Genomic DNA, 27,365 nt, shown 5'->3' with positions numbered 1-27,365 from the left:
TTTTTGGTTACACAATCAAAGTAAAAGTGAACACACTTCAGAATAGTAATCACAAAAGAGCAAGTAACAAAAGGACTACCTGTCAAAGCAGTGAGGATTTCAAAATGCTGCTGGGCACTCCTGGAGGCACTCATTTACTTGGGTTGCCCTGTAAACTGGCAGGCCCTGTTCATTTCAAGAAACACTTTGGAAGTATGCGTTGAAAGGTCTTTAAAGTGTATACACCCTTTGATGTAGTAATTATTTGTAGAACTCCATTTCTGCAAAGTCGTAACAGATGCAAATATCTTTATAAGTGAAAAAATGTAAAAATATCCCATAAAGGAGAAATGATTAATAAATGTTGATACTTTTGATCAAATTCCCCAAATTATCATGAGGGTTTAGTTTTAAAAAACACTTAGAATATAATATTAAAAGGGAAAATTAGGACAACAGATTCTGTAAGGGGGGATATGTCAAATACAAAATGTGCGCACACACATACAAAGAAAGAAAGTGGGGGAAAGAAAGTTTGAGGTAAAAATACTTGCTACCAGCCTGGTGACCTGAGACCTATGTGTGTATATACATGTTTCCCTCCCTCAGACAAATAAATAAAAGTGTAAAGATAAGTTTTAAAAAGGAAAACACAGCATGATAAATAGGGTTATTTCCAGTCGATTTTTAAAAATGGGTTGCAAAAATTCCTTTTCCTCATATTTTCCAAGTGCTTGGCAAAGAACTCACATTGCTTCCTCAGTTAGAGACAAACAACAACATGATGCCTGGTGAAGACACGGTTTAAAAGTCAAATGTCTGAGCCTTCACACCCATGAAATCTACTTTTCCAAATACCTATTTTCGAAACAGAACTGCTGTTCCTTGGTTTTTGTAAAGATAAATATGGTGTGATCAAAAGTTTAGACTCTTCATTCTAGAAATAATGGTGATGTTTATGACTGGTTTTATTTCAAGTATGTCAAAATAAATATAACCTTTGACTAAAGCTCTTACATTGAAAGGGAAGGAGATAGATCTATCAGGGAGAGACATCAAGGGGAAACATTGAGTTATTTTAGAAACTAAGGCTTCTGAAGTGGTTTGGGGACATACACGACAAAGCCAGCAGGGAGGGTAGAGAAGGGGCTGGTGGGGGTGGCAAGGACAGCCAACCCCACCCTGGCTCTCAGTGGATTGGCAGATGGTACAGCCAGATTGTCCCACCAGCCTGGAGCTAGTAAAACAATTACGTTACACTGGGTGGGGGGGAATAAGTTCCTGTTACAATCGGATTCCAAGTGTTTGCTGGGACGGTGGTTATGCTCTTGCTGGTGTAAGCTGCAAGCAGACACCTGATGAGGGAAGGAATGGGAATAGAGAGATGCAGTTTGGCCTTTTCAGGGTCCCAGAGCATCGCCTCTAAGAACGTCAAGTCCACCACTACCTCCCAGCTCCACTGTTTGATCTCATTTGAGGAGTATTTATTTATTTTCACTCATATATGCTTCCTTAAAACCAGCAAAAGCAAATCTGGGGGCTTGGGAACGACCTAGAAAGAGGACATAGCTTCAATGGGCCACACTGTGTATATAGGGTAGTCAAGCAGAGCATATCATACATGCAAATCCAAAACAGCTTGAATGTATTTCTGGCCATTCAATATTGGGAGGTTAAGCATAATCAGGACTGGGGACTTAAAACGTGATTTCCATACAGAAGAGTGAGCTGTCATTGTCATGTGGCAATAATTAGGTGGAGATGAGTGTCTGATACTCCCTTGAGAGGACACAGGCCACCAATGTGCCACAGCCCTCATTTGAATTTCCCATGTCTGTCTCCCTTAAGCATGTATTCCTGCTGGTGGTCAACAGACTGACTCTGGAAGCTGGCAAGGCTTACAGTGACTGGCAGAAGTGATTTACCTACCAGCCCTGAGCTGCCTAACATCAAAGTCTCCACGGATACAAAAACTCAGAGAAGGCAACACTACGTGTAAGTAACTTTCATAAAGACAGATGTGATTAGACACTACCCTGTGACAGGCCCGAGTTATGCTGGGAGAGACAAGAGAAAGATGTCCCTGTGGAGGCAGAGGTGTCTGGGCGGCTGATAGCAATGGAGGAAGCTCTGCCAATGCCCGGGACAGCTTATGGGCAACTCAGCCTAGGGTTTGGAACTTAGTAGGCAGTAAGTATTGTCTCCATCTTCCCATCAGCAGATGCAGAACGCAACAAGGAAGAAACGGAGCCAGAACAGTGTACGCAGGAAACCACAGCATGCCAAGAGAGAAAGGGGGAATTGTAGTCTAGAGATCAGCAGTGGCAATGGAAGCGCTCTGGAGAAGTTCAGATGGCAGAGCTAGGTACTATAATTAGGGCTGTGATAACTGCGGCAGGATTCGAAGGGTCGCTGGCAGGCCCACATCTATACAGTAAGTAGCACCAGCGAGGAAAGAAAGCTACACTAATTACACAAAATCTAACAACACTGTGTGAAGAGGAAGAATTCAACTCTCCAATGAAGGACTGCTGCTTCAACCTTGCACATTTTCACCACAGAGCAAACTACGGAGGATTTGCACAATAAAATCAGCTGGTGAGCTGTCGTTAGTATGAGAACAGAATTCCTGCAAAGCGGAAATCAGGTAATTGTTTAATAAAGTTTATTTTCGGCTCATCAATAGTTTGGCTTTTGTTACTCTGGAGTAATTTATTTCTAAAGCCTCAATTAAAAGAAGAAAAAGCCAGTTACTAACTGAAGTAAAATTACAGAAAGCATGACACAGTAATAGCCTGTCAGAGAGTGATACACCCTCAGCGCGGAACAGAAGAATGGAAGGCGACCCATGCAATTATTTCTTTAATAGCTCTTAGAGTTGTAGCCTGTGTGTGTGTGTGTGTGTGTGTGTGTGTGTGTGTGTGTGACACTAGCTGTTTATACATCGAGTAGCTTTTGCAGTATTTATTTCTTTAAATATTTAACAATCTGGAAAGGCAGTGACAGGCAATAATATGTAGCGTCTCTAACATGTTGCAAGGGCTTAATAAATGCTAGAATAATAAATTCCTCCATGATGAAAAACAGCAGTCAGTAAAACTATCACAGTCTACAATATTTTAAAGACATAGTAACGTACAAAACATAAAGCACAAACGGTGCTTTGATTAAAGCGTGGCAATAAAGGAACATTTGTATTCATTAAAAAGCAAGTCCACCTAGGTAATTCCCTAGGGGGTTAAAAGAAGGGACAGTGACGTATAAGGGATTTAAAATAAGGTTTAACATTTTGTTTTCCTTCTTTCTCTCTTCCTTCTTTCTTTTCTTTTCTCTGTTCTCCCTTCTTTCCCTTGCAGTGGTGGGGAGCTCCTGGTGCCTCCCAAGTCCCTCCCCTAGCCCCTAGTCCCTCATTAATGAATAGATTCCTTCTGTTTTCCCACTATCCTCAAGAGCTTGGCTTTAGAAGCAGAGACCCTCGGTGTGTGCAGCACTTTCAACGTGAGCATGGACACGGCGAGCAAAATGCCTGGCTTTCACTCAGGGCCGGGCAGAGAGCCGCGGATGCGCGGTTGAGGGAGGCCAGACGACCCCGCAATCCAACTTTCCGGAGGAAGTGGGGAGAAAAACAGAGCTGCCCCTTTAAGGGCTTCCCTTCCCCTTTACTCTATGTTTACATAACACAGGGCGCTCGCGGGCCGCAGGGGTTGGCGGGCGGGTGGGCAGGCGGGCGGGGGCCGCGGGAGCGCGGAGGCGCGGGCGGCGACGCGGCCGTCCCACCTGCCCGGCCCGCTCGGCGCGCGCTCCTCCTCCCGCGGGGCTCGGGTCGGCCGCTCGCATTCCGTGCCGGGTCGGGCTCGCGGCAGCCGCGGAGCGCGGAGCTCGAGGGGGAAGCCGGCGGGCGACGCGCGCAGCCACGACGGAGCAGCCGCGGGACTGGCCGCCCCGCGCCCCGTTCGCCGCCGTGCCGTTCCCCGGCGCGCTCACCCCGTTTTCGGGATGGGAGTGTAGCGGCGGCGCGGACTCGGCGGGGATCGCGGCGGAGGCGGCTGCGGCGGCCGAGCGCGGCTCCATGTTTTCCCCCGGCCAGGAGGAACTCACCGCCCCCGAGAAGGAGCCGGTGAAATACGGGGAGCTGGTGGTCCTGGGGTGAGTTGGGGCCGCGGGCGTCGGGGCGTCGCGGAGGGATGCGCTCCCTCGGGCCTGGGTCCCCGGGGCGCTCGGTGCCGCGGCCCGGAGAGTGCTTGGGCACCGTGCGGGGTCGCTCGGTGTAGCCGGGAGCTGGCGGCGGTTGGGGACTTCTCACGCCCGAGCGCCACGAGCGCCGAGCCCCGGCCCCGGAGCCCAGAGTGCGTTCCGCGGGGGCTGCGCATTGTTCCGGTCTGTGACCCGGGCGGCCGGCTGGCCTCGGCTTTTCTGCTCCCAGAGTGAGCCCGGCCGAGGGCCTGGACCAGCTCCTGGTTTTCCCAGGTCCCCTCACCCACAGTTCCCGGATTCCCCGGCACTCCGCACCACTCAGGCCCCCGCACCCCTGGGTCTCCGTACCCCTCGGGCCCCGGCCTTGCAGATACCCTCGGGGCGGCGGTGGGGAGCTCGCCAGCTTGCCCGCCTCGACTCCCACTCCGCTGGTGAAACCACATTTTGAAGATAGTAATTATCTGCAATCGTTAAACGGCAGCAATTAGAGACTTCATCTACTTCCTGAGTTTCCTTGTGACATTTCTATTGTTTACCCGTAATAAGCCAGGAGGGAGACTTCTCAGGATTAAAGAAGAGTAAAGTGGGCAATGAAAAGGGAGTGCGAGGGGGAGGCGGAAAGTGCAGGAAACTCGGAGCTGGAGCAACTTGGGTTTGGTGCTGCTGGGAAGGATTATTTTCCCTTGGACGTGCCAGCTCCAGGGAACCCGCGCTTTTGTCTTTGGTTGAAAGATCTGTATTCAGACCGTCGCGGACGCTGCTGGGTGGGCTTAGGCACGCGAGGAGTCCTCCCTATGCAGAGACACTGGCAACTTGAGAGAAACGTGTTTTGCTGACTACGTTGAAGTAAGTGCTGGCTTAAAAATAATTTTTAAAAACACTTAAGCGTCTAGAGTTAACTCGTCTACAGTTTCCTAGTCTTCCTCGGGTTGTTACTAGCATTTCAAGTGGGGTGGTACTGGAAATACCATTGCTTATTTGGAAGCTCAGCAGATGAGCGCCTTCCGCACCTGCATGGGAATTGCATGCACTTAAGAGACTTGTCAGAGTTCGCAGGGAAGAGGAGGAGTAACAGGGGGAAGCCACAGTTTAGTCTGTCTTATGTAACTCAGCCCAGCCTAATTTTGTGGAGTTTGGTTTTGTTTATGTGGCTGGCTTCAGAGTATGCTTAACACTGAATTTGACACAGAAGATTAACTTGTGCCAGAGCCATTTCGTTATTTCCTTTTGAGGCAATCTGCTGAGATGTTTCAGAGTAGTGTAGAATGAGCCTGGAGAGGTTTGTGTTCATAGCCAGAGACTGTTGTCATGTAGTGTCTATGTGAATACATTGCCCGGAGCACCTGCACCCCCCTTTACTGGCGCTTTTCCTGGAGCCAGGACGGCGCAGTGGTTTCTTACCTAATGGTCGGAGGCAGACAGAACGCTTACCTGTGTACTACATGCCAACTACTTCGTGGGCGTTGGGTATTGTACGGTAGTGGACACTTCCATTTTGGTGTCGACCAGGGCATAAGTAGAAAGAAAGATGAATAAGTGGGTAGGTAAGAATTTCAGGGGTTGCCACTTTTTCAGCAGAAGTTGGCTAACAGTGGAGCACTGCTGTTATTGGTGGGTGTTGCTTCTTGCTAGCTTAGGGAAACTCTTTAGGGGAGAAAAATGGGAGTAGCAGATGCTGGTCTGGATTGTGTATCCCTGAACTGTGTCTGTCCCCCGCCCCTCATATTTCTGAGTCTTGCACACTAAAAGTGCATATCAAATAGAGAACTAGGTTTTAATGAAGCTTTATGTTCCACCCCCTGGACTTCAGAGAATGTTTTTAGAAATAACAAGTGCATTTAAATAGAAACTGCTATCACTGCATGCCTGGTCCTTTGGGACGTGAATATTGATGAACAGAAATTGTCTAGGAAATTTTCTTGATGAAATTACTCTTGAGGCTGAGAACGCTCTGCATTTGTTAGTGTTAGAATTTGTTCACTTGTGCAGTACAGTGATTTTATTTTAGCTGCTATGGAATTGTCCCTTTCGCTGTGTTCTGAATCGCGTGGGAAAATGGTATTAGGAAATTTGGAAAGCAAACCGAGAAGTTGATTTGAGTCTAGATCTAACATGCTAATGCTTGTGATTCTTGTCCTAGGTTGCACAATATGAGAAAATGCCACATAGGATTTTAATGGGGTCATCTTGTTCTAGTCGGAGAAGTGGAATTTGAATTATTTGATAATTCTAGCCAGTTATTGTCTCATAGTCACAAATCTTTGTTGTGTCCACTACTTGATTGAAGATGGAGAAATGATTGATCCAGTCACTCTTTTTAGCTAAGAATTTTATATTTATTTATTTATTTATGGTTTTTCGAGACAGGGTTTCTCTGTGTAACAGCCCTGGCTGTACTAGAACTCGCTTTGTAGACCAGTCTGGCCTCGAACTCACGGAGATCCACCTGCCTTTGCCTCCCCAGTGCTGGAACTAAAAGCATGTGACACCTCTGCCCCGGCTAGCTGAGAATTTCAAACTTGGCTATCACTTTAAGGTTGGGGAAGTGGTTTGGGATTTAAGAGCTATTCAATGTGGTGGGACCCTGATTAAGTAAAGTCTTGTTCTCTGACCTCTCTGTTTCTTTAGCAGTATCAAGATAGTCCCACAGAAGGCTTTCTGGCATATACTCTGTTCTGTCTGCTGGCTCCAGTGGGGGACACACATAGTTAACAAAGACTAAATAGCCTGAAATGGGTTGATTTTGTGAGTCTTAAAGTGATACTGCTAGAACTCGCTCAGGCACGCTTCCAGAGTCAGAGCGGCAGAGAAGCAGCTAGAGCTGGGGTGGGGAGAGGGCTCAGTGTGCTTGCTGCACAGGCATGGGAACCTATGTTAAAGGCATAGGACCGCCTCTGTGACCCCAACCCTGGGAGGCAGAGACACATGGACCCCTGGGGCTCCCAGGAAGGCCAGTCTAGCTCAAATGGCCAGCTTCAAATTCAGTGAAAGATCATGCCTCAAAAATTAGAGTGGAGAGTGACAGCGGAAAACACCTTACACTGGCTTCTGTGAGTGTGTGCACACATTTAGGCACGCACGCATACACACACACACGCGTACACACACACACACACGCATACACATACACACACACATGCGCATACACACACACACGCATACACACATGCACATGCATATACCCACACAGAGTACACACAAGACAGTGAGATGATTGCCTTTTTTCAAGGAGTTATGCACAAAACAGACTTTTAAAAGTTGTAACAGTATACAGATTTGACTAATTGGTATTTCATGTACAAGATCATGCAGATTTGGAAAATTTTTCTCCAAGTTTCATAAAGGCAGAGATGGGGCTGGTGAGATGCTCAATAGGTGTGAGTGCTCGCCATCAAGGCTGGCACACTGGGTTTGACGTAGTAGAGAGCAAGATCTAAGGGGCAGCACACACGTGCTTCTCTGTTCCCACCACACCTGCACGGCAGCACACACACGTGCTCCTCTATTCCACATCATACCTGCATAGCAGCACACACGTGCTCCTCTCTTCTCATTACAACTGCACGGCAGCACACACGTGCTCCTCTATTCCCCAAAATAGATAAGTGTGATTACATTTTTAGGAAAAGAAATCTTGTTTTGAAGTTAAACAGACTGAAACAAATAGTTAGAAGGAGGAAATCGTCTTATTTAGCCCTTCACACAGAAAGCAGTGCTCCTGAAAGGCCGGGTGCTCCTGTGTTGGACCTATCTCTGCTTTTATGGTTTCCTGCCGGCAGGCTGACTCTAGCTGAGCTGCCAGAGCCTCAGGACCCCCTTCTGAAGTCATTCTAAAGCATGCATTCTCTTGCTGATGGGTGGCCCATCATGTTTTGGGGATAAAAATACATTGCTCAGTCTCTTGTTTCCCTCAGCTTGCAGTCAAATGGGTGTGCATTTGTAAGGCTTCAGTTCGGATTTGACATGTCACAAAAAATACGGGTTTTTTTTTTTTTTTTTATTTTTTCCACACTCTGAGCAAAAGCTTCTAAATCTAGGGTCCACAAATGGAATCCAGGTAACCCACACCTGGGATTTGGAAAAAAACTCTTTCATCTTTACAATTCTCCACTTGAAGTGTAGCTTTTCACTCAGGAGAAGAGGCAACAGAAAGGCCTGCTGCCTGTTTGCTACTTAATGTCTTAATGCAAGTACAGATGCAGGCAAGTCATGATAGTGCTCCTGTGAAGTACTAGGGAGCTTGTGATCATCCTCAGCTAATGGCATAGCAAGCTCAAGGCCTGCCTGTGCTAATGGAGACCCTGCTCATATATAATATCTAGTGCACGAGGTACGGCTGAGTATGACTCAGTGGTGAAGCTACTGCCTGGCCTGGGCAAGGCCCTGCAGCACTTCAAAACAGACTCCTAGGAGCACCTGGGATTATTTTCCAGTCTAAAGCTGTTTTGATAGCTAAGTAATAATTTCTTTGCTAATTCATTGTATTTTATCCATTGAAAACCATTTTGTGCCGGGTGGTGGTGGCTGTCGCCTTTAACCCCAGCACGGAGGAGGCAGAAAACGTGTAGATCTCTATGAATTGGAGGCCAGTCTCTACAGAGAGAGTTCCGGGACAGCCAGGGTGGTTACACAGAGAAACCCTGTCTTAAAAACCCAAAACCAAAAATAAAACAACAAAATTCTTTTGCTGAGAGGGCTCAGTAGGCTTCACCAGACTGCTAAAAGGTCCTTTGCACAAAAATAGATAGATAGATAGATAGATAGAAAGAAAGAAAGAAAGAAAGAAAGAAAGATAGATAGATAGATAGGTTTAAGAAACCCTTGCAGTCAAGGCTCCTCATTCACTGTTACTAGAAATGAAGCCCTTGGGCAGGTGCCTGCTTCTCCTTGGATTGGCAGCTGTTCTGTGAGGTGAGACGAAGGGCTCTGTTGCTTGACCACATTCTGGACTTTTATTTATTTATAAAAGCTCTTATCCACGTGCACTTTCTGTGCTGTGCTCTTTGGCCTCACCTTGGCTGCCGCTCTCTGGTAGTAAGGAGGACGCTTACAGTATCATTTACTGTATGCTTCCCCTTTTAAAAGTTGTTCACTCTAGTTTGAGCCAAAAGATGTCAAGCATTGTATTTTGTAGACTAAAAGATCATTGAATGTTTACAAATAAACAGAATCTTTGCTGCCGCTCAGCCTGGTGAGCAGTGTGGAGAGCTGTGGCCAGTCTGTCTGTGGATGAGTGTCTTCTGTGGATGAGTATCCGCAGGCTAATATGGGTCATGGTGTTACTGGCTTTGGGCTGCTTTGTTTTCCTTTACTAACTTTAGCCTTGTTTGGTGTGTGTGGCTGTCTGTGTGGCTTTGGGGTTGCCAGTCTGGCTTTTTTGGGGACTTGTTTCTTTAACATGCCAAGACTGGAAACTTTATTAGGACTTTTTATTTGGAATGTAATTCCTTATGCGATTATTATTTCAAGATGCTCTGTATAAACAAAATAAAACCAGATTGGTTCAGGGTCCAGTGACTTTACAGTGTGTATTTATCCAAAAAATAAAACATAGACAAAATTGAAACCAAACGAGACATGGCATTCAACCCACTGAGGGAGAATGATACGGCACCTTGGGCTGTGTACAGGGGTTGTGAGCTCCCTGAAGTGGTGGTGTGGGGTTGTAGGTTGGCTTTAAGTGACCGTGACAGCAACACATGAGCATTGGCTTGGAAGAAAAATACCCACGGAAAGGAATTGCTAATGCCCGTGATTTAATTAAAGGGTTCTCCTGGGGTGTGCAGAGACCTGTTTCATTAAAGGAAAATGAAGGTTAAATGATTGACTTACAAGTTCTTAGGGAACTTATTGTCATTTTCTGGAAAACATAATGACAAACTCAGAATGTGCTCCATATGCCCTAGTTTTGCCAAATCAGCTATTCCACGCCATTCTCTCAGCCATCTCCTGTGTGGTGATGGGTCTGGGGGTGTGGCTAGTGATTTATGAGACACAATAAAGGGCAGCTCTTTCATTGATTCAGTGATATCTCTTTAATCATGCCATGTTTTCACCCCACATGCATTGTGATATGTTTCCTCAAGTGGGAAAGGAGGGGTGGAGCCCCATCAGGCAAGCCAGGAATTTATTCATTCAACAAATATTTATTGGGTGTCTACCCTTCCAGACTCCAGGAATGCAGCTAGAAAATAAGGCAGGCAGGATTCCCATCCTTGTGAGCTGCTGGGTATTCTTGTCACATCCCCTCAGGGACCAGCTGTCACTGAAGCCAAGTTCACTTATTTATCCCCCAGATATTTGAGTATCTTCAAATATAGTTAGATGCCATGCTTGGTACCCAGATACACAGGATAGACTTAGTCCTTGCTGCAGAGCTTCCAGCATAACCAGGAAGAACAGAAGGCTGTGGTGCATGCTGGTATGTAGCAAAAGGCTGTGATGTGTGCTGGCATGTAGAAAAAGGCTGTGGTGCATGCTTGCATGTAGCAAAAGGCTGTGGTGCATGCTTGCATGTAGCAAAAGGCTGTGGTGCATGCTGCCATGTAGCAAAAGGCTGGTGCATGCTGGCATGTAGTAGCAAACCTTCTGTCCCCTGCTAGAATAAGGAGGGGAGGCCTGGAGAGAAGCAGGAGACTACAGAGTAGGCTGATATGTGGGAGCGCAGGAGGGTACTGTGCACAGTTCCTTTAGGAATGTGATTGAACAGAATAATGAAGCAAGGTGTGAGATGGGAATGGAGCTGGGCACGAGAGGGTTATGCATTGTTGGAAGAGTTTGAACTGTAGGGTCAGAATGGAAAGGCTGTGGACAAGCCTTCATCAAAGCGGGCATAGTGGTGACGGAGGGGGAAACTGAGATAGAGTCCACCAAGGCGAAGAGAATGGACTGTGAGCCAGGGACCAGTGGCCTGGCTTTCCAGACCCTGCTTCCCGTCACTGGGACTTGAATGCCACATGTCCTGTATGATGGATCAGTTTGTTCAGTGACTACAGCCTTACCGGCTAAGGCCTGGCCCTACCCCTGGACCATTGTTGCAAACAAGCACCTTCTCTGTCTCCATCATTTACTTTTGAGGGGCAGAGTTGGCAAGCATGCAGGCAGACAAAAAGCAGATTTTCAGAGAATGAGTAGGTGTGCCCAAGGGGTGGGAGTAGGGTAGGGTGCTAGGGATAATGATGATGCCTAACAGTCCTCTCCTCAGGGCATTTTGTTTTTGTTTTTCATTGACATGTCTTTATATTTTTTCCTCGTTAATGCACATTCTGTGGTTACAGCCCAAAGGTACTGGGGTATTCACTCTGTCTGAAGGGAAAACGGAGGGACAGATAGGAAGACCGATGCTTACTGTGAGCAATGGATCAGTTAGAAGTGACAAGGTGGTGCATGCATGTATCCCTTCTACCCAGACAGAGCATGCACTGAAACTTCATTCACTTCCCTGGACACGCCCTTAAGGGCCGGGACCCATGACTGCGCCAGCTGTGGGGTGCTGGCACAGAGATGCTCACGGAGTGTCTGTCTCCTGGAGACAGCGCTGACAGCAGCTATTTCGCTTTCAGCTCTTATTTGTTTTCCTTTTCATGAGTTCCCCAGCAGTCATCTTGTCACCTGCACAGAGTCCTCGCGGGGAGGCAGCCCATCTGTTCCGACTTTACCAGCTGCTCCGAGCTGCATTGCAGCACCGAGGTGGCATTGAAAGGCTGTGGTCACTAACGCAAGCTAGCGCTAGCGACGGCTGGAAATCCTGGGCAGGCAAGCGTCTTGGATGGCAACCTAATGCATATGCAGCAGAAGCACTTCAGCTTCAGGTTAAGAAGGACTGAGGTTTTCTTTCCAGCCATCCACATAACGCTTCTCACCCAGACACTTTGCTCTCCTTGCTTCTTGCTTTTTCACCTCAAGTAAAACCCGATGTTAGGATAAGAAATCATTTCTACAAGCTTTCTGCTTCTGTTCTAATTAGTAATGGTCTCACAGAATTTAACCATAGGCGGTTGCTGTGTTCTACTTGTAAGTTTGGTGCAGGAAAATGGGCTCTTAAGCACCATAGCAAGCTCCTCAGAGGAGCCTTGGCCTCTTCCTCTCCTTTTTCTGCCCTTCCCTGTCCTCCGCATCCTTTCTCATCCCCCTGGTCTTCTCTTCTCATTCCTAGACTGTGTCGTATGAATTGTCACCCAGCGCTTCCTGGTCTGTGTATTGGGTGTTCCTGGGACACTTGAGGGCTGGCTGCTTGTTCAGAAGTACTGTTGACACGGGAATTTGCTTTTGCTCAGATTCCAGAAAAGTCTGCCGACTAGCCCTCTACTTTACAAGACGTTTTCCCATGCTGCAGCTGTTTTCACTTAATACGCCTGGTGTTTCGTCTTTAATTCATTCAGAGACAGAATTGCAGCGAGCTACCGAGGTGGTGCGGAAGCCATCTTCCCAGGTGCTCACGGGACTGCTGGGGATCAGAGACAGAAGTCAGTCTCTGACCTCACCTCTGCTCTAGCCACACAGTTGGAGCTCCCCCTGCCCTTCCTGGTGTGCTGGACCTCACAGGCTGGTGAACCCTTTCCCTTCAGACCTGCAGGCTGCAATTTGCTTTGGTCACCATGATGGAAGTCACGTGGCCCAGCTTCTGCGCATTGCCTTCATGGCTGCTGTAGCCTCTGCCCTTCACTGCCCACCCCTGGGACCATCATATCAGAATACCTTAGACAAGAGGACACTAGAAACTTAACTTGTTGTAGTTCTGGAGGCCGGAAATTTGTCCTGAGGCCTCTGTTGTTGGCTAACCTGCTCACATGTTCTCTGGCTCCTTTACCTTGTCCTCCTGCCTCTGGATGGGGCCTTCTCTCATTACCTCATTTAACTTTAATTACCTCTCCTAAGGCCCATCTCTAAATACAGTTACATCCTGGAGTTTTCTGAGGCTAGTACTTCCACATGAATCTTATGGGAAGCACAATTTTACAGCAGAATGTTCCCGTAGAGGAGGGCTACCACGTCAGGAAGTCTGACCACATTCCTGGAGAGAGTGGTGCTGGCATCCTAGAGATTTACAGAAGGCTTACATGGCCGGTACAGCCAAGGAGGGCTAAGGACCTACAAGGGAGCCCATCATAGCTCTTTGGGCCCGTTAAGCTGCCAGTTGGCATCACCCAGAACACATGGAAGTCTCTCTTCACCATCCTCTGCCTAAATGAAAGACTTGTGAGCAGACGGGGTGGGGAGTAGGGGCCGGGATGTGGGGTGGCTGCTGTGCGCTGCTTTGAGCTACCACACTCTGCATTTGCTCACTTGTCGGGTCTGACAGCTGAGAGGAAGAACGCTCATGGAGCTTTTGTTGAGCTGTTTTTCTTTCCCTTAGGTTATTGATTGTTTTAATTAGTTTAATCACAGTATTTTGGATGAGTTATTCTAAACATTAAGTAGTGTAGGGTTTGAGACTCTTAGCTAACGAAAACTTCTGTGGAATAACTTTATCAAATGTTACCTGCGAGGTTCCTTGCACAATCTCCATCCTAGGTACCACCTGAGAGCATGCAGCTGACTACTAAGCTGTCTGAATTGAGATCAGTGCTTCTGGAGAGTTCCACACAAACAGAACAGCTTTCACTCAGGACAGCTAAGTGCGTGACAGAATTTCAGGCTTTTAAAGGTCACCTGATGTGAAATAATAGAGCAAGCACAGGCTTGAGAAGGGGTAAGAATCCCTGCCAGCATTCTTTAGGTATGGGGCTCCGGCTAGACCAGAAGAAAGATCTTCGCATTGCGTCTGAGCACAAGCCACAGCGTAGAAAGCGCGTGTACATCTCTGGGACTTCGGGAAGCAAACAGAGGCAGATGGTGACTGTGGTGCTGTGCGGTTTTGAGGGGGACGACAGAGCAGCCAGATGTGGCACCGGCAATGCAACAAACTCTTGCCCGTGCTGTGTAGGAAGCAGGGGAGGCTGCAGACATGGGAGCCGGTGCTGAATCTAAACTGGGCATGTCCTACAGAAAGAACAAACAAACTAGTGACACAGAAGAGAAGTTCTTCTTGTAGGTAGCGAAGAGAAATGGGATTTCTATGGTTTGCCTAAACAGTTTCTACTTTGAAACAACAAAGTGTTAAGCAGGACTTTCAGATGCTGTGTTTTTAAAGTTTCTAGCATTTGCAGTTTTGTAGTGTTAACACTTAAAACTGCAGTAGTATTTGGGTCCACATAGAAAATTACATGAGTTCTACTAGGGTGTATTTTACTAAAACAAGATTCAGCAAGCATCAGGATTGAGTGGCGTGAGCTGTCAGTTTTGTGCTGGTTTCCGCTAGAGCTCAGGAGTGCTGGGAGCCAGGCAGCAAGTGCTCAGTTAATACACAGTGCAGAGGAACAGCACTCACAGGACGTCACGCGCCGCGCTTTGTTAGACATGTCATGCTACCTTTCCAGGATTGGGTTTTATCATTTGGGCAGTGAGGTCCAGGCTTAGAGACTCTTCCCAGCTCCCCTGGCGGCAGAGCCTGGCCGGGAGGTCAGTGTATGGCCCAGAAGTTTGACCCCTTCCACTCAGCAACAGAGAGGTGTTTCTGGGGAGCTGGAATGGTTTCTTGAGGCAACCTTTGAGCCGTTTTCAGGGGAGACTTTGATTCTTCTGAGCTGAAGTACAGAAGCCACAGGGGCCTTGGAGCCTTGGGACTGACATGCTTGGGAAGGAGATGGGGTTGGAGAGAGTGGCTAGCGTGGTATCAGGAAGCCTGGGGAATGCTCTTGTCCCTGTTTTCTTGAACCTTGTAGTATATTGACAGAAAGGACTCTGAGCAAATTACACAAAGGTAGGTGCTGCCAAGTCTGAGGGTTGGGTTCTGTGTGGGGGAGAGGATTTGTTAGGAGCTATTGGGTGGGGGGACAGTGGGTCCCTGAGGTGAGAACGTAGTTTGCTAAGCTCTGGGAGAGCCTGGGGAGTTGAGAGATTCAGAGTGCTTGGAAATCAAACTTGGCTGGCAGTTTGGAAATCCCTGCAAAAGCAGAGGCTCTGGCCAGGGAAACCCACTGAGAGCGGGCCAGAGAGCCTTCCCTGTGCAGATGCTCCTGTGGGAGGAATGCTTGGGGCCTGACTGTAGTTCCTCTCCTGCGAGGGACAGTCACTCTGAGTGGGTGCAGCACCCCTGTGGCAGTGTGGAGTGCGGGCATTTCTTCACATGCTTTTATTTTTGAGGCATGAGCTACAAGTGATGAATGTATTAGGATTGAACCCCAATGGCCGAGTTGTCAGGGATTTGATAACATCCTCCCTTTCTACACTCTGTCCTTCTCCCACCCCTCCAGCCTGGCATTCCAGCAGGGCCAGGTCATGGTGTCCCTGTGAGTGTTTCCTGGGGTGGGAGGAAGTGGATGACATCAGAGACCACTGTTCCTTTCCTTTTCTTAGGAGGCCCAGTGTTCTCTCTAATAGATAGTACAGGAAGCTGCTGCCTGCTGCCTTCCAGGCTGTCGCTGTGGTAGCCGGATGCAGGCCATTCCCTTGACTGGGGCCCCCCACCACAAGGAGTGTGCACACGGCCTGGCCTCTAGCTCCAGACCCGTTCCCCTGACGTCTGACTAGGCAGAATTCAGTCTTAGTGATATTTGAGGCAGTCCTGGTTGTTGCTTGCCTGCCCCGCCCCGCCCTGCCCTGCCCTGCCCTTCCCTGCTCCCTTCTCCATGCCTGCCTGGCCTTCAGGGTGTGCCAGTCCCATTGAGTCGAAACAGCGCCTCCTGGTGCTGTGAGTTTGAGGTCTCTGTTAAGGAGGAAGCATCCCATTCTGAGCCTTTGCTTTTCTCTGTGGACAGGTAATTCTACCCAGGACTGTGGCTCCTTACGGACCTAATCCTCCTCTCAGGAGAGAGGCCCAGAGGCCTGACTCCTGGGTCCTGATGTGGCTTCTGACCTTACTCTCACCCAGTCCTGTGTGAAGCATTCTGGCCCCAGGCTTTGAACTCTGAGGGAGGTGGCCTCACTTCTTGCCCAGTAGTGAGGAAGCCAAGGAGTTAGAGCTTTGACTTGAGACCCTCCCTCCATGCTGGCACCACCCTTGCCTCTTACTCTTCCTCCTCCCTCTTTTCCTCAGCCAGGGTTGTTTGTAGCCCGGAGATCTGGTTTCATCTTGCAGGACTTTAGGGCTGCTGGGGATGGAACTACGGGGTGGGCTTCCTGTATGCTGGGCATACGTTCAGAGCTACAGTCCTCAGCTGAGCTCAGCTAGACCTGCGGTTCTACAGAGTCAGATGCTCCACAGAGTCAGTCAGATTCTCTGTAGAGTCTGATGCTCCACAGAGTCTGATGCTCCGCAGAGTCTGATGCTCCGCAGAGTCAGTCAGATTCTCTGTAGAGTCTGATGCTCCACAGAGTCTGATGCTCCGCAGAGTCAGATGCTCTGCAGAGTCAGATGCTCCACAGAGTCAGTCAGATTCTCTGTAGAGTATGATGCTCCAGAGTCTGATGCTCCGCAGAGTCAGATGCTCCACAGAGTCTGATGCTTCGCAGAGTCAGATGCTCCACAGAGTCAGATGCTCCACAAAGTCAGAGTCAGATGCTCCACAGGGTCAGATGCTCCAGAGTCAGATGCTTCAGAGTCAGATGCTCTGCAGAGTCAGATGCTCCACAGAGTCTGATGCTCCACAGAGTCAGATGCTCCACAGCTTCCTCTGCTCAGCAGCAGCTTTATATTCTTTAACTGACTTTCTCAGGATAACCTGCACTGGATTGTTTTCCTAAACACCCAACACAAGACTTCATTTCTTTCAGGAAGTTGCCAGCAGTAAAAGTGTTTTCTTGTGTTCATAGCTTGGATTAGCTTCTTTAGTAAAAAAGTTTGCTTTGTTCTTGGTGAAGAGACACCATGATCATTGTAGCTCTTATTAAAAAAACTTTTAATTGGGGCTGACTTGCAGTTCAGAGGTTCAATCCATTATCATCATGGTGGGATGTGATGGTGTGCAGGCAGACATGTTGGAGAAGGAGCTGAGAGTTTTGTATCTTGATCCCAAGGCAACAGGAAGTGGACTGATACACTGGGTGTGGCTTGATCATATAAGAAACTTCAAAGCCTGCCTCTATAGAGACACACTTTTTCCAACCAGGACATACAAAGCTACACTTCCTAATAGTGCTATTCCCTCTGACCTTATGGGGGCTAATTACATTCAAACTACCATATTGTGCACTGTGTGTTTATGTGTGTGTGTGTATGTGTGTGTGTGTGTGTGTGAGAGAGAGAGAGAGAGAGAGAGAGAGGAAGGGAGGGAGGGAGAGAGGGAGGGTTTCTTTTTGTCATAGGTTTGGCTGTTGTGGAATTCACTTTGTAGACCAGACCGGTCTCAAACTCTCAGAGATCCACCTGTCTCTGCCTGCCGAGTGCTGGGATTAAAGGCATGCAGCACCACACCCAACCCTGGTGCACTTTAAAACACTAAATACATGACTTTTACTCCTGTCTTCTTCCCCGGATGTATTGCAGTTGGGTTGGTGACTGAAGGAAAGCACATCTTGATCACCTAGAGCGGTAGTTCTCAGCTTGTGAGCTGTGAACCTTTAGGGGGTCGCGTATTGGATATCCTTCATGTCAGATATTTATGTTATAATTCATAACAATAGCAAAAGTATAGTGATGAAATGGCAATGAAATAACTTTATGGTTGGGATCACCACAACTTGAGGAACTCTATTAAAGAGTCACAGCACTGGAGGGTTGAGAACCACTGGTCTCTGTAGCTTCTAAGGGGATCTGCCAAGGGACAGTTAACCTTGCCACTGTAGCACACAGCTGGGAACCCTTCTGTTTGCCATGATGTGAATGGCTACGTGGAGCAGCATTTTTATTAGGCTGATAGCGTAAGGAAGAAGCTTCGGTAACACTTTCCTTCCTCGGTAAAGAGTGGCGTGGTCTGTATCTCACTGCTGCTGCCTCTGGTTTTTTCTTTTTCTGTCTCTTGTTCTTCCTGTTATTGATTAAGGGGAAAGACTCACAATCCTGTCTCCTCAGTACGGCTTGTTCCAGTAATGGAACTCGTTCGGCCCATCTGGGAGCAGAGGCCCACAGCAGGATGGGAAAGGGGTCTTTGCTTGCTTATCTTGAGTGTTAAACTGGACCAGATTCCAGCTTTAGGGCGTTGATGGAATGCAGTGACTTAGACCCTGGGAAAGCTTTATGGTGTGGGGACTAACTCTTCCTGTGACCTATGACTTGGTGAGGGACCTATGACCCAGGGTTTCTCAAAAACATTCTTAGCTTACAGGCATCCTCAGATGCCAGCTGGTAAAAGGCCAGGGAACAAATATAGCATCTTCATGAGCAACATTAAATGTTATGTGGGGGAAAGCAGAGACCTGGGAATGTTACAGGGAAGTGATTCAACCAGCCATTTCTGATAATGCAGTGAACTACCCAGGGTGAGACTCAAGTGATCTACTCATGGAAATGCCCTTCAGTTGTATTATTACCGGCTGCACCGCAGGTGGCTGCTTAGGTGATACTGTTTTAATATTAAAAGACATCACAGTCCCCGCCCCCAGATGAGAGAGAAGAAAATGTCTTCATCACTGCAATCATTTTCATCCCCCTCCACCACCTGACGGCCATATTCATGCTTTGAGGTTTTGCTTGGGAATCCTTTCTGGGATAGCAGGGTGTTAACTGCCCATAGGATGTGGGAGCACAGGGTTCTATGGTAGACAAACAAGAGAGGACCCTAGGCCTTTCCCACCATGAGGGGCTTGTTAAAGGATTCAAGCTCCTGCCATGGGCTCAAACATAACCATTCTAGAGGAGGTGATGCCAGTTTCCCCCATTGAACCAAATGTGGAAAGCTGGGGCATCGAATGTCTGTACAGCCCCCCAAAGATTTTGAAATTGAGGAATTGAAGCGAGAGTCTCATGGTTAAAGTCCCGCATCTCAGCTTCTGGAAGTTTGTGTCACTGTGTTCCATGGCTCCAGACTGAAGACATTGCGTTGGGAATGATTTCCATTCAAGATGAGAAGCAGGTAAAGCGGTGGCTCTAGTTGGCAGTGCCGAAGACGCCCTTCTGGATCAGCAGGGCGTAGGGAAGGGGTGGAGGCTTCTGGAAGTCCTGCCGGAGTCCGCTCTGCTGTTGGCTCCCTGCAGACCTCTGTGGACAACAGTGGACTCCATTCCCGGGAGAGAAGGACTTAAGGTCCGTCTGCGCGGGCATCTGGGCCGGTGGAGTCACAGGACCACTGCACTTTACAGTGAACCTCTGCGTCAGCCCTCTTCAGTTTGGCACCTGCAGCTTCTCTAGGTTACATTCACTTTAAGTTACGTGTCCTGGATTCCTGCAGCTTTCGGGTGTTAACACCGATCGCCTTAGCTTTCCTGCACTGAGAAGACTGTAAACAGAAATGGTTTTTAAGATCATGTACACTCTAGCGACACGGCGCTACTCCGAAGAGCTGTAGTTACAAGTCTGTAAAGAGTGTGTTTGAAAGACAGTGCTAATTTTCTAGTTTTGCAGTTCACTCTGTAGTTACGCTTCCTGTCCAAACACTTCCTGCTCTTCCTTTTATGCAGCTATGCGCCCCTTTGAAACCTGCGCCACTGACCTGCCCTTGGAGAGAATGATTCATGCTAAAATTGAAAATAATTCTGATATAGCTGATCTTTATCAAAGTTGGTCTGAGTTAATCTGTCATTTAGCACAAACACTCCTTTTTGGAGGGTGAGGAAGGACAGGAATTGTCCTATTATTTCTAAGGTCCCTGTCCTCATAGGGTACACCAGAGGAGGCCCAAACAGACCAGGAGATTTCAGAAAGAGCAGCGCCTATGTGAGGGGCGTGGCTTCTGAGTGAGTCTCTGTTGGCAGAGGAAAAGACACTTCCGGGGCAGTAAAGTCTACGCTTCCTTCCGGGCTTTCCCTCCAGAATCTCTGGAATGTGTCTGGAACTTTGTCCCCTCCTTTTCTTCTTCCATGCTTCTGCACAGAACTTGTTTTGCCTTCTTGAAATCGGGGCTCCCTGCCTGCCCCATCCTGCTTACCTGAGGGGCCTCACTGCCTTCCCACATTTCCGCTTCCTCCCACAGCAGGAATTGTCTAGTGAGGCTTCCTGGCCTGTGTGTCCCCTTAGCTGCTCTGTGTCCCAGCGCTGGATGTAGCACCTACCACAGCAAGAATGGGCAGGAAGAGTAAAGAAACACTTCCATGGGTGTAGGAAAAGGCTGCTCTCCTTGGTGCCTTATTTTTGTTTTAAAAGTACATTCTGATAGTTTCTTATTCATACTTCATTGGGCTTCTAAAGTGTTTTGCTGAGGTGGAGGCTGTAAAGTTGCCAGTGCTCAGATGTGGGGGGCTCTGTGACAGCTGAATGTCCCTGGAATGAGATTAATTAAAGAATTACAGAATTACATTTTTTTCTTCTGAACTTTAACAAAGATAAGGCATTAAAATGGGTGAATACAGGTTTATGACAGCAGCTTTGACTTCTGTAGCTTGGAGTATGACAAAGCTTTGGTTTTACTTAAATTAGGTGCTGTGGCTTCTTATCTTTCACTCCGAAGTCACAGAGACACATTCTTCCCATTATTTCCCCGTGCTTATCACAGCTGGCTTTGTGTGCCGGCTGGGCACACTCCATGAGTTCACTCTTGCTTCCAGCTCCTTCTGTTTGCTGCCTGGGGACCTTCTCGCTTGCCGTGTGTGCATGATGTGAGCTGGTAGCCAGTTGTGGTGCAGGTCCCAGCAGACACGCTGCTGTTTGCCGATTACCCCGTTATGCCCTGTGGAGGGTGACTCGTTGTTGCTTTGAAGTCAGACAGCTGGGGTACTCCGGAATCCAACTTGAGTTTCCATTTTGCTCCTTAGCAGAAGGAACTAGAGACCTTATCGTTACCCTCTGAATTGTGACTAGCAAGGGATTATATATAAGCCATATCTCCTCTCTGCCTTTCCCCTTTGCCCTCCTTTTCTCTCTAGCTTCCCACTCAGTCTTTGTGGAATACTCAAATGAATATTCATCTCCTTTGTCCCTTCCCACCCCCTTCCTTGTAGGGGCCATGGTAAATAATGAAATATCTAAAATTCAGATGATTCATGTGGTTTATAAGAAACAAAAGGGGAGAGTGTGCTAATTTAAATGCTTTTCTTGTGCATTGACTAGCAGTGTAATTGAACAAATGACCGTGAATTCAGGACCTTATTCTTAGTGGTGTATGCTACCTCACCACTGTACTCTAAGTGGGAGGCAGACCCAGACTGTCTGTGGGCGTGAGCTCAGGAGTGCCCAGTGCAGAAGGGAACGGCTCGCTGCTGAGCATGTCCACAAGTCTTTGGGAGAAAGCTGCAGTCCCAGTGATTTGTGAGCTGTGGTTTTATAATGTTGTTTAATGAAACTGTTCATTTGGTTGCAATTGGATTACAACAAGTAGCTGCCTTATGCTGAATATCTGGCTGATAAGTTTTGCCTTTCTGGTATATGATAGACGCGTACTAACAATAAAAAAAAAAGACCAGGAAACTACAGCACTTGGAGAATGGTAACCTCGCCATGCATGGCGCACACCTTTAATCCCAGAACTTGGGAGGCAGAGGCAGGCAGAGCTCTGTTCTCAGGCCAGCCTGATCTACAGAGTGAGTTACAGGATAGCCAGGACTGTTAACACAGAGAAACCCTGTCTTGAAAACCAAAACCAAAACAAACCAAAACAAAAGAATGGTAGCCTCAAGGTTGGGGTGAGCGTGTAGGTGTTAAATGAGTAAATTTATTACTGAATCTCTAAAAGGAGATTTCTCCAAGAGGTGATACCTGACTTTCTGTTACAAGTGTATTAGCAGGTGGGATGGTTGTGACACACACCTTTAGTTTCAACACTCAGGAGGGAGAGGAAAGTAGATCTCTGTGAGTTCCAGGCCAGCCTGGTCTACAGAGTGAGCTCCAGAATAGCCAGGGCTACACAGAGAAACCCTGTCTTTGGAAAAAACAACAACAACAACAAAACAAAACCAACCTCAAATGTATTAGCTACACATGGTTACTTACTAGATTGAAAATGGCCGTTACATCCCTGATAAAATGTATTTCGAGATCTAGAACACTTACTTCTTCTGGACCAGAGTACCTGAATTTTAACAAAGACATAAGGCCAAGAGTGTAATATGGGAAAGATTTTGCTCACTTAGGAAGCTGAACCAAGTTGTCAGCTGCCTCTTTTTCTACGGTGGAGACCCTCCTTGGCCAGCATGCATTGGGAGTATGTGCTCCTGTGTCATGGATGGGAGACCTCACTTGGCCAGCATGCCTCGGGAGTATGTATGTGCTCCTGTGTCATGGCTGTTGGCGGCTAAATTGCTTACTTAGCAGAAGTCACTACAGAAGAACTTTTCTTATTTTAAGCTATAGTTTATTTATTTATTTTTTGTATTTTTTTCCCTCACAAATAAAACTGGTATCTACTTGAGTTGTTGGTGGGCACAGCTTGGTTCATTGATTTTCCTGTATAATAACTGAAATTAAAAGAGGTGAAAAACAGGGGCCTAAGGGAGTACTCTACAAGTTCCTCTCAAACATATGTTCCTGGAAAGTTAGAAAATAGAACTCAACCCTTTAGATAAGTGGTTAGGAGTGTTCAGGAGACTGTTGTGTTCCTGCCCAGGGAGCCACACCCGTTCCACACAGCTGAGCAGAGCTGGTGGCTTATTGAAGCCAGGTTGTCTTTTGTCATGCCCAGAGCATCTGGATTTAGACAGTATGGCAACAAAATAATTATGTCAGTCTACCCATCTGTGGAGCATATATATTAGAAGCATCCATATTAGATAATTATATTTTTTACCTCACAAGCTGTGGTTTCTTGCAATGGTGGGCCAGTGAAAATGAGATTAAATCATGGCTTCAACCTAGGAGAATTGGGACCAGAAAGCCGAGCTGGAGCTGTCATCTGCGATCTGTCATTCTCTGGGACTGTTCATGTAGAAGAAATGCCTTTGTTGAAGTAAGAATAAAAACAGTAATTGACTACTTCAGCCTCCTGACCTTGGTAATTGTTACATCCTCTGATGTAATTTATTAGTGTAATTTATGGAGTGCCAAGGGTTTTAATTACTGAATAAGCACCGATTTGTGTGGGCTCACGCCAGTCTTGTGTGTGCCTTTTCCCCTTTCCTCACCCTTCTACTTCTGTTCCTCTTTTTCTCTTCCTCCTCCTTCTCTCTCTTTCTCTCCTCTTGTCTGTCTCCCCCATTCCGCTTTCTCTTCTCCTCCCTTCTTCCTTCTCCCTCCTGCACTTCCTTTTCTTATATCCCCCGTGTTTCTCTGACAGCTTTCTTTTTAGGTAGGCAGACCTTGTTGGCTTGTCTTTTGCAGTGTCTCCTTGAAGCCAGGCTTCCTTGCCTTCCGGCTGGTGGTGACTTCCTGGGGGTGGCTCTGCTCATATCAGTTTGTTCAGGTGCAGGGAGCAGTTTTCACTCACCAGGTTGGCTTCCTTAACTCCCTGGCCCGGAGGAAACAGCGCCAGGGTTCAGCGTTAACCTTAGAATCCTGTAGTAGTTTTAGTAGAGTTTTTTTTCTCCCCCTTTATTAGAAGGAAGATTTCTCTGTGGAAACTTGAAAAGTTTCTTCCATAATCATTGGAACAAACAACAGGGAAAACAAACTTTCTGAGCCGTGTAACATGTAATCATGTAATGCCTACGTCTGGATTAAAGGGCATAAAGAAAGCACAGCTTCCTAAATTTAGTGGGTCATCGGGTTCTTTTCTACCACCAGGGTGGATCCCTGCAAGACAGCCACCTCCACCCTGGTTCCTTGTCCCCTGGGAAATACTATGATTGAATCGTCTTAGGTTCGATTCTTCTGCAGGTATTGTACTTGTTCATATATGAAGGAGAGGCTAGGAGAGGGCTTTGCTCATATTCCTTGGCAGTTATTAGCAGTGCAGCTCGTATGTGGGCAGGGGCCACTCACATTGATGTGTGGGCTTCTAACTTTATCTTGATCATTTAAAAGGCAGAGTTGTCTGCGCATGTTGCTGTTTGGGCTGATGGTTTGAAATCCGGATCTTAAACTGCTCAGCATTTGTCTGTGTTGTTTCAGGGAGTTGAACCAAGTTGATCTTTGCAGAAAAGTTTAGAAATCTTTGCTTTGTTGGGGAATTTTCAGCTTGCAGTGCGGCAAGCATTGCTGGTATTTCTGTCTATAGCGTGTTAGGGGAGATTGGGCACCAGGAGGTGTGTTCCCTCTATGCCGCAGGGGACCTTTGTTGGGCTCCACTGGAAGAGACCTTACCCGCACTGAGCACGCCCAGAGATGAGCCTGTGCTCTGAGCAGAGTCCTGCTCAGTCGCTTTCTTCAGGAGAGACGGCTTGCTTCTATGTGTTCTTTCCCCTCCCAAACTGACAAGTGCTTGCTTGGCGTTTGGTATTTTCCAATAAAGGCTGAGTGGCAGCTGCCTCCCAGGGATATTATGTAATAGGGACTTGCTCAGTTTGAGTTCATGAAGTTCTGAATTTGGGATCTTTATAAACCATCCTCTTTGGCACATTTAAAAGTCAAGTTTTACTGGCAGGGATATGTGAGTAATGATGGGGTATTTAAGTATTAAGTAAGGGTCGGTCTATGAAGCTAATCCTTGCACGTGTTCTGTTTCTCTGTAACCGGTTTGTGGTGTAACTGGTCTGCTGTCAGTCACCTCATGCCTCTTCCTCCACATAGCTCAGGTAGAAACAGTTGTCTCTCCTGTGTTGTCAGCATGTTTGCTTTCTCAGGTGCCTCTCACTGCCCACCTTTCACTCCTGCTGACAAAGTTGATGAGCATGCGGTAAGCAGGGCTTGTTTGCAATCTCAGCCAGCAGGGAGCTGGAGGGGTTTTCAGAAGGGAGGTTGCTCTGTTGCAGGGACAGCTGGGTGGAGGCGGAGCCTTTGGGGAAGCCCTAGGATCTTTAATTATCAAACCCAGCACCAGGTCCTGGCCTAGACCTAAGGAATGGCTTTATGGCTTCCGTACCCCTTGGCTTTCCTTAGTTTACTCTGACTGGGGGTGGTGAAGGGAGCCAGGAAGGAAGGGAAGACAGATGGGCTGGGGAAGGGGGAGTGCAAGGTGTGAGGTGTGAGGAGAGGGGTCATGGGGCTGCTGAGCCCAGTGAATGGCTTTAAAGCGCAGTGGTCTGTGGATGTGGTGGCCTTGCAGTTTGTCCTGGACTGGTTATGAAGCTGTATAGAAACTGACTGGCATTCCCGTTCTGTCCGCAGTTGCTTGTTTCTTAAGCAGGATGTCCAGCGTCCTGTGTGAGCTGTTGAGCTGACCCTGGAGTCTGTTGCCGCTTCTTATTGTTTACCTTCCCTTCCTCCCCCTCCTCTTTGACCACATTGCTATTTTAGTTCACATTGCTTGTTTTTAAATTTTACAGTCATTTTTATGTATGGAGATTCTTAAAATTTTAATATTTTTCCTTTTATTGAAGTGGATTTTCCCCTTTCATGTAATATATCCTGGTGCGGTTTCCTTTTCCTCTACTCTTCCCAGTTCCTCCCCACCTCCCTCCCATCTAAAAAACAGACTTTTAAGGGAGAATGACTACATAAAATATAATAAAATAAAATGTAATAAGATAGAATAAAAACACATTAGAATTGTAGAAGATAGAGTCCAAGAGAAGTTCCAATAATCAGAGACCACTTGTTCTCACACTCAGGAGTCCCATAAAAACACTACACCGGAAGCCGCAGTATGTACGCAGAGGACCTGGTGCAGGCCCTGTGCGTGCTGCCTTGGTTTCTGTGAGTTCATATGAGCTTTGCTCATGTTGATTCAGAAGGCCTTGTTCTCTTTGTGTCCCATCCTATCTGACTCCTACACCCTCTGCCTCCTCTTCCTCAGGGGAGGAATTGAATGGAGATGTCCTCCTGTTTAGGTCCTTCATCTCTGCACAGCTCTGCTGTGGGGCTCAGTTTGTTCCCATTTGCTGCAGAAGGACACTTCCGCTCCCCACAGGGTCTCTTCTTTTTTTGGTGGTGACTGTTTGTCCCTGTCACAAAAATATAGTTAAAGCTCATTTTCTACATAGACAGTTCCGGTACCCAGTGAGGTGCTGAGCAAAAGCTGAGCCCAGAAGTCCTGGCGGTGACCTCGCATGCCACTCTCATGTGAAATGTGCTCACAGGTAAAAAAAAAAAAAATCCCATTTCTTTTTTGGAAAACCTGGTACAAACTGACTTTGTTAAAGGAAGAGGCTGGGTTCTGGAATTTGAGTCGCATTCTTGGTGTAGAGTGTTTCATTGCTCTTGAAGTTGACCTTCATCAGAAATTAATGTCTCTTCCTTCCCACAAGGGACAGGCTGAGTGGGACCAAACTGTGCACCTGGCCTGGCCCATGCCTAAGTCAGGAGGACTTCCCCATCAAGTTCCTCTCCGCAGGGTTCGGGAGCTCTGAGGAAGAGGAGGCAGAGGGAGCATAAGAGCCAGACAGGATGGAGGACACTGAGAGAACAAGTTTGTAATTTTATAGCGCTGATATGTTCTCTCCGTGAACGCCTGTGAATACTGCAGTGAGTACCTCGTTAACCTGCTCTTTCCAAAGTGAAGCTTGTCCCCCACTTACAGTTATCCACTTAAATACGCAGCAGAGAGTACCAAAGCTGCTTTACGGGGACTCATTGGAATAGGCACACACTAATATAAATTTCAAAATTAGCAAAAGCAGCAGTACATAAACAGTTAGTGTTGCTTTTTATTTGATTTTGCCTTTATGGTGGGACCAGAAAGTGAAAGTATTTGAATTTAGCAAGCCTTTGAAACTGACTTCTGAGTTACTTTTTGGGGGAGACAGTTGGTCTCCTCGTGGACTCCAGCATTGTAAGACAGTGATGAGGCTTAAGATTACTTTTAGTTTTTACCTAAGGAGCCAGGAGTCTTTTGTTTGAAATTCCGATTTAATAACAGGTGAAGGAAAGTGAATGGTGCAAGAGCCTCATGGGACGAAATGAACTGATGGACTTGACTTGGTGCTAGCGGTCCAAACGAACATAGTGAAGGCCAGGGAAGATGCCGGAGTCCAGAGTTGCTGGCCAGATGAGAGCACCAGGTGCAGCCACTCCCGCCAAGCATTGTTTCCACCGTTTTCCCAGGCACTTTATTGTTCAGTTGGCCTACTAACCCAAAAGAGGATGCAGTCAGTAATGTATGAACTGGCTTGGTGTAAGCATTACAGCTTGGATGGAAAGGTATCCTGGTAACCAA

The 27,365-nt window shown here is 47.3% G+C and overlaps 1 protein-coding gene across 2 annotated transcripts in view; it reads left to right on the top strand.

Annotated features, from left to right (window-relative positions):
- The first annotated feature begins 3,912 nt into the window (after window positions 1–3,912).
- The window catches only part of Peli2 (pellino E3 ubiquitin protein ligase family member 2), a 137,139-nt gene continuing 113,686 nt past the window's right edge, over window positions 3,913–27,365 (top strand). For both annotated transcript variants that reach the window (XM_085698496.2, XM_085698495.2), the window contains exon 1: window positions 3,913–4,125. In XM_085698496.2, the coding sequence (XP_085554622.1) occupies window positions 4,049–4,125 (77 nt within the window). In that variant the 5' untranslated portion in view covers window positions 3,913–4,048. The remainder of the gene's footprint in view (window positions 4,126–27,365) is intronic.

Source organism: Myodes glareolus, chromosome 12 (assembly GCF_982192425.1).
Source record: "Myodes glareolus chromosome 12, mMyoGla1.1, whole genome shotgun sequence".
In the NCBI taxonomy this organism is placed as follows: domain Eukaryota; kingdom Metazoa; phylum Chordata; class Mammalia; order Rodentia; family Cricetidae; genus Myodes; species Myodes glareolus.
This window is presented reverse-complemented; position numbering and strand designations above follow the sequence as displayed.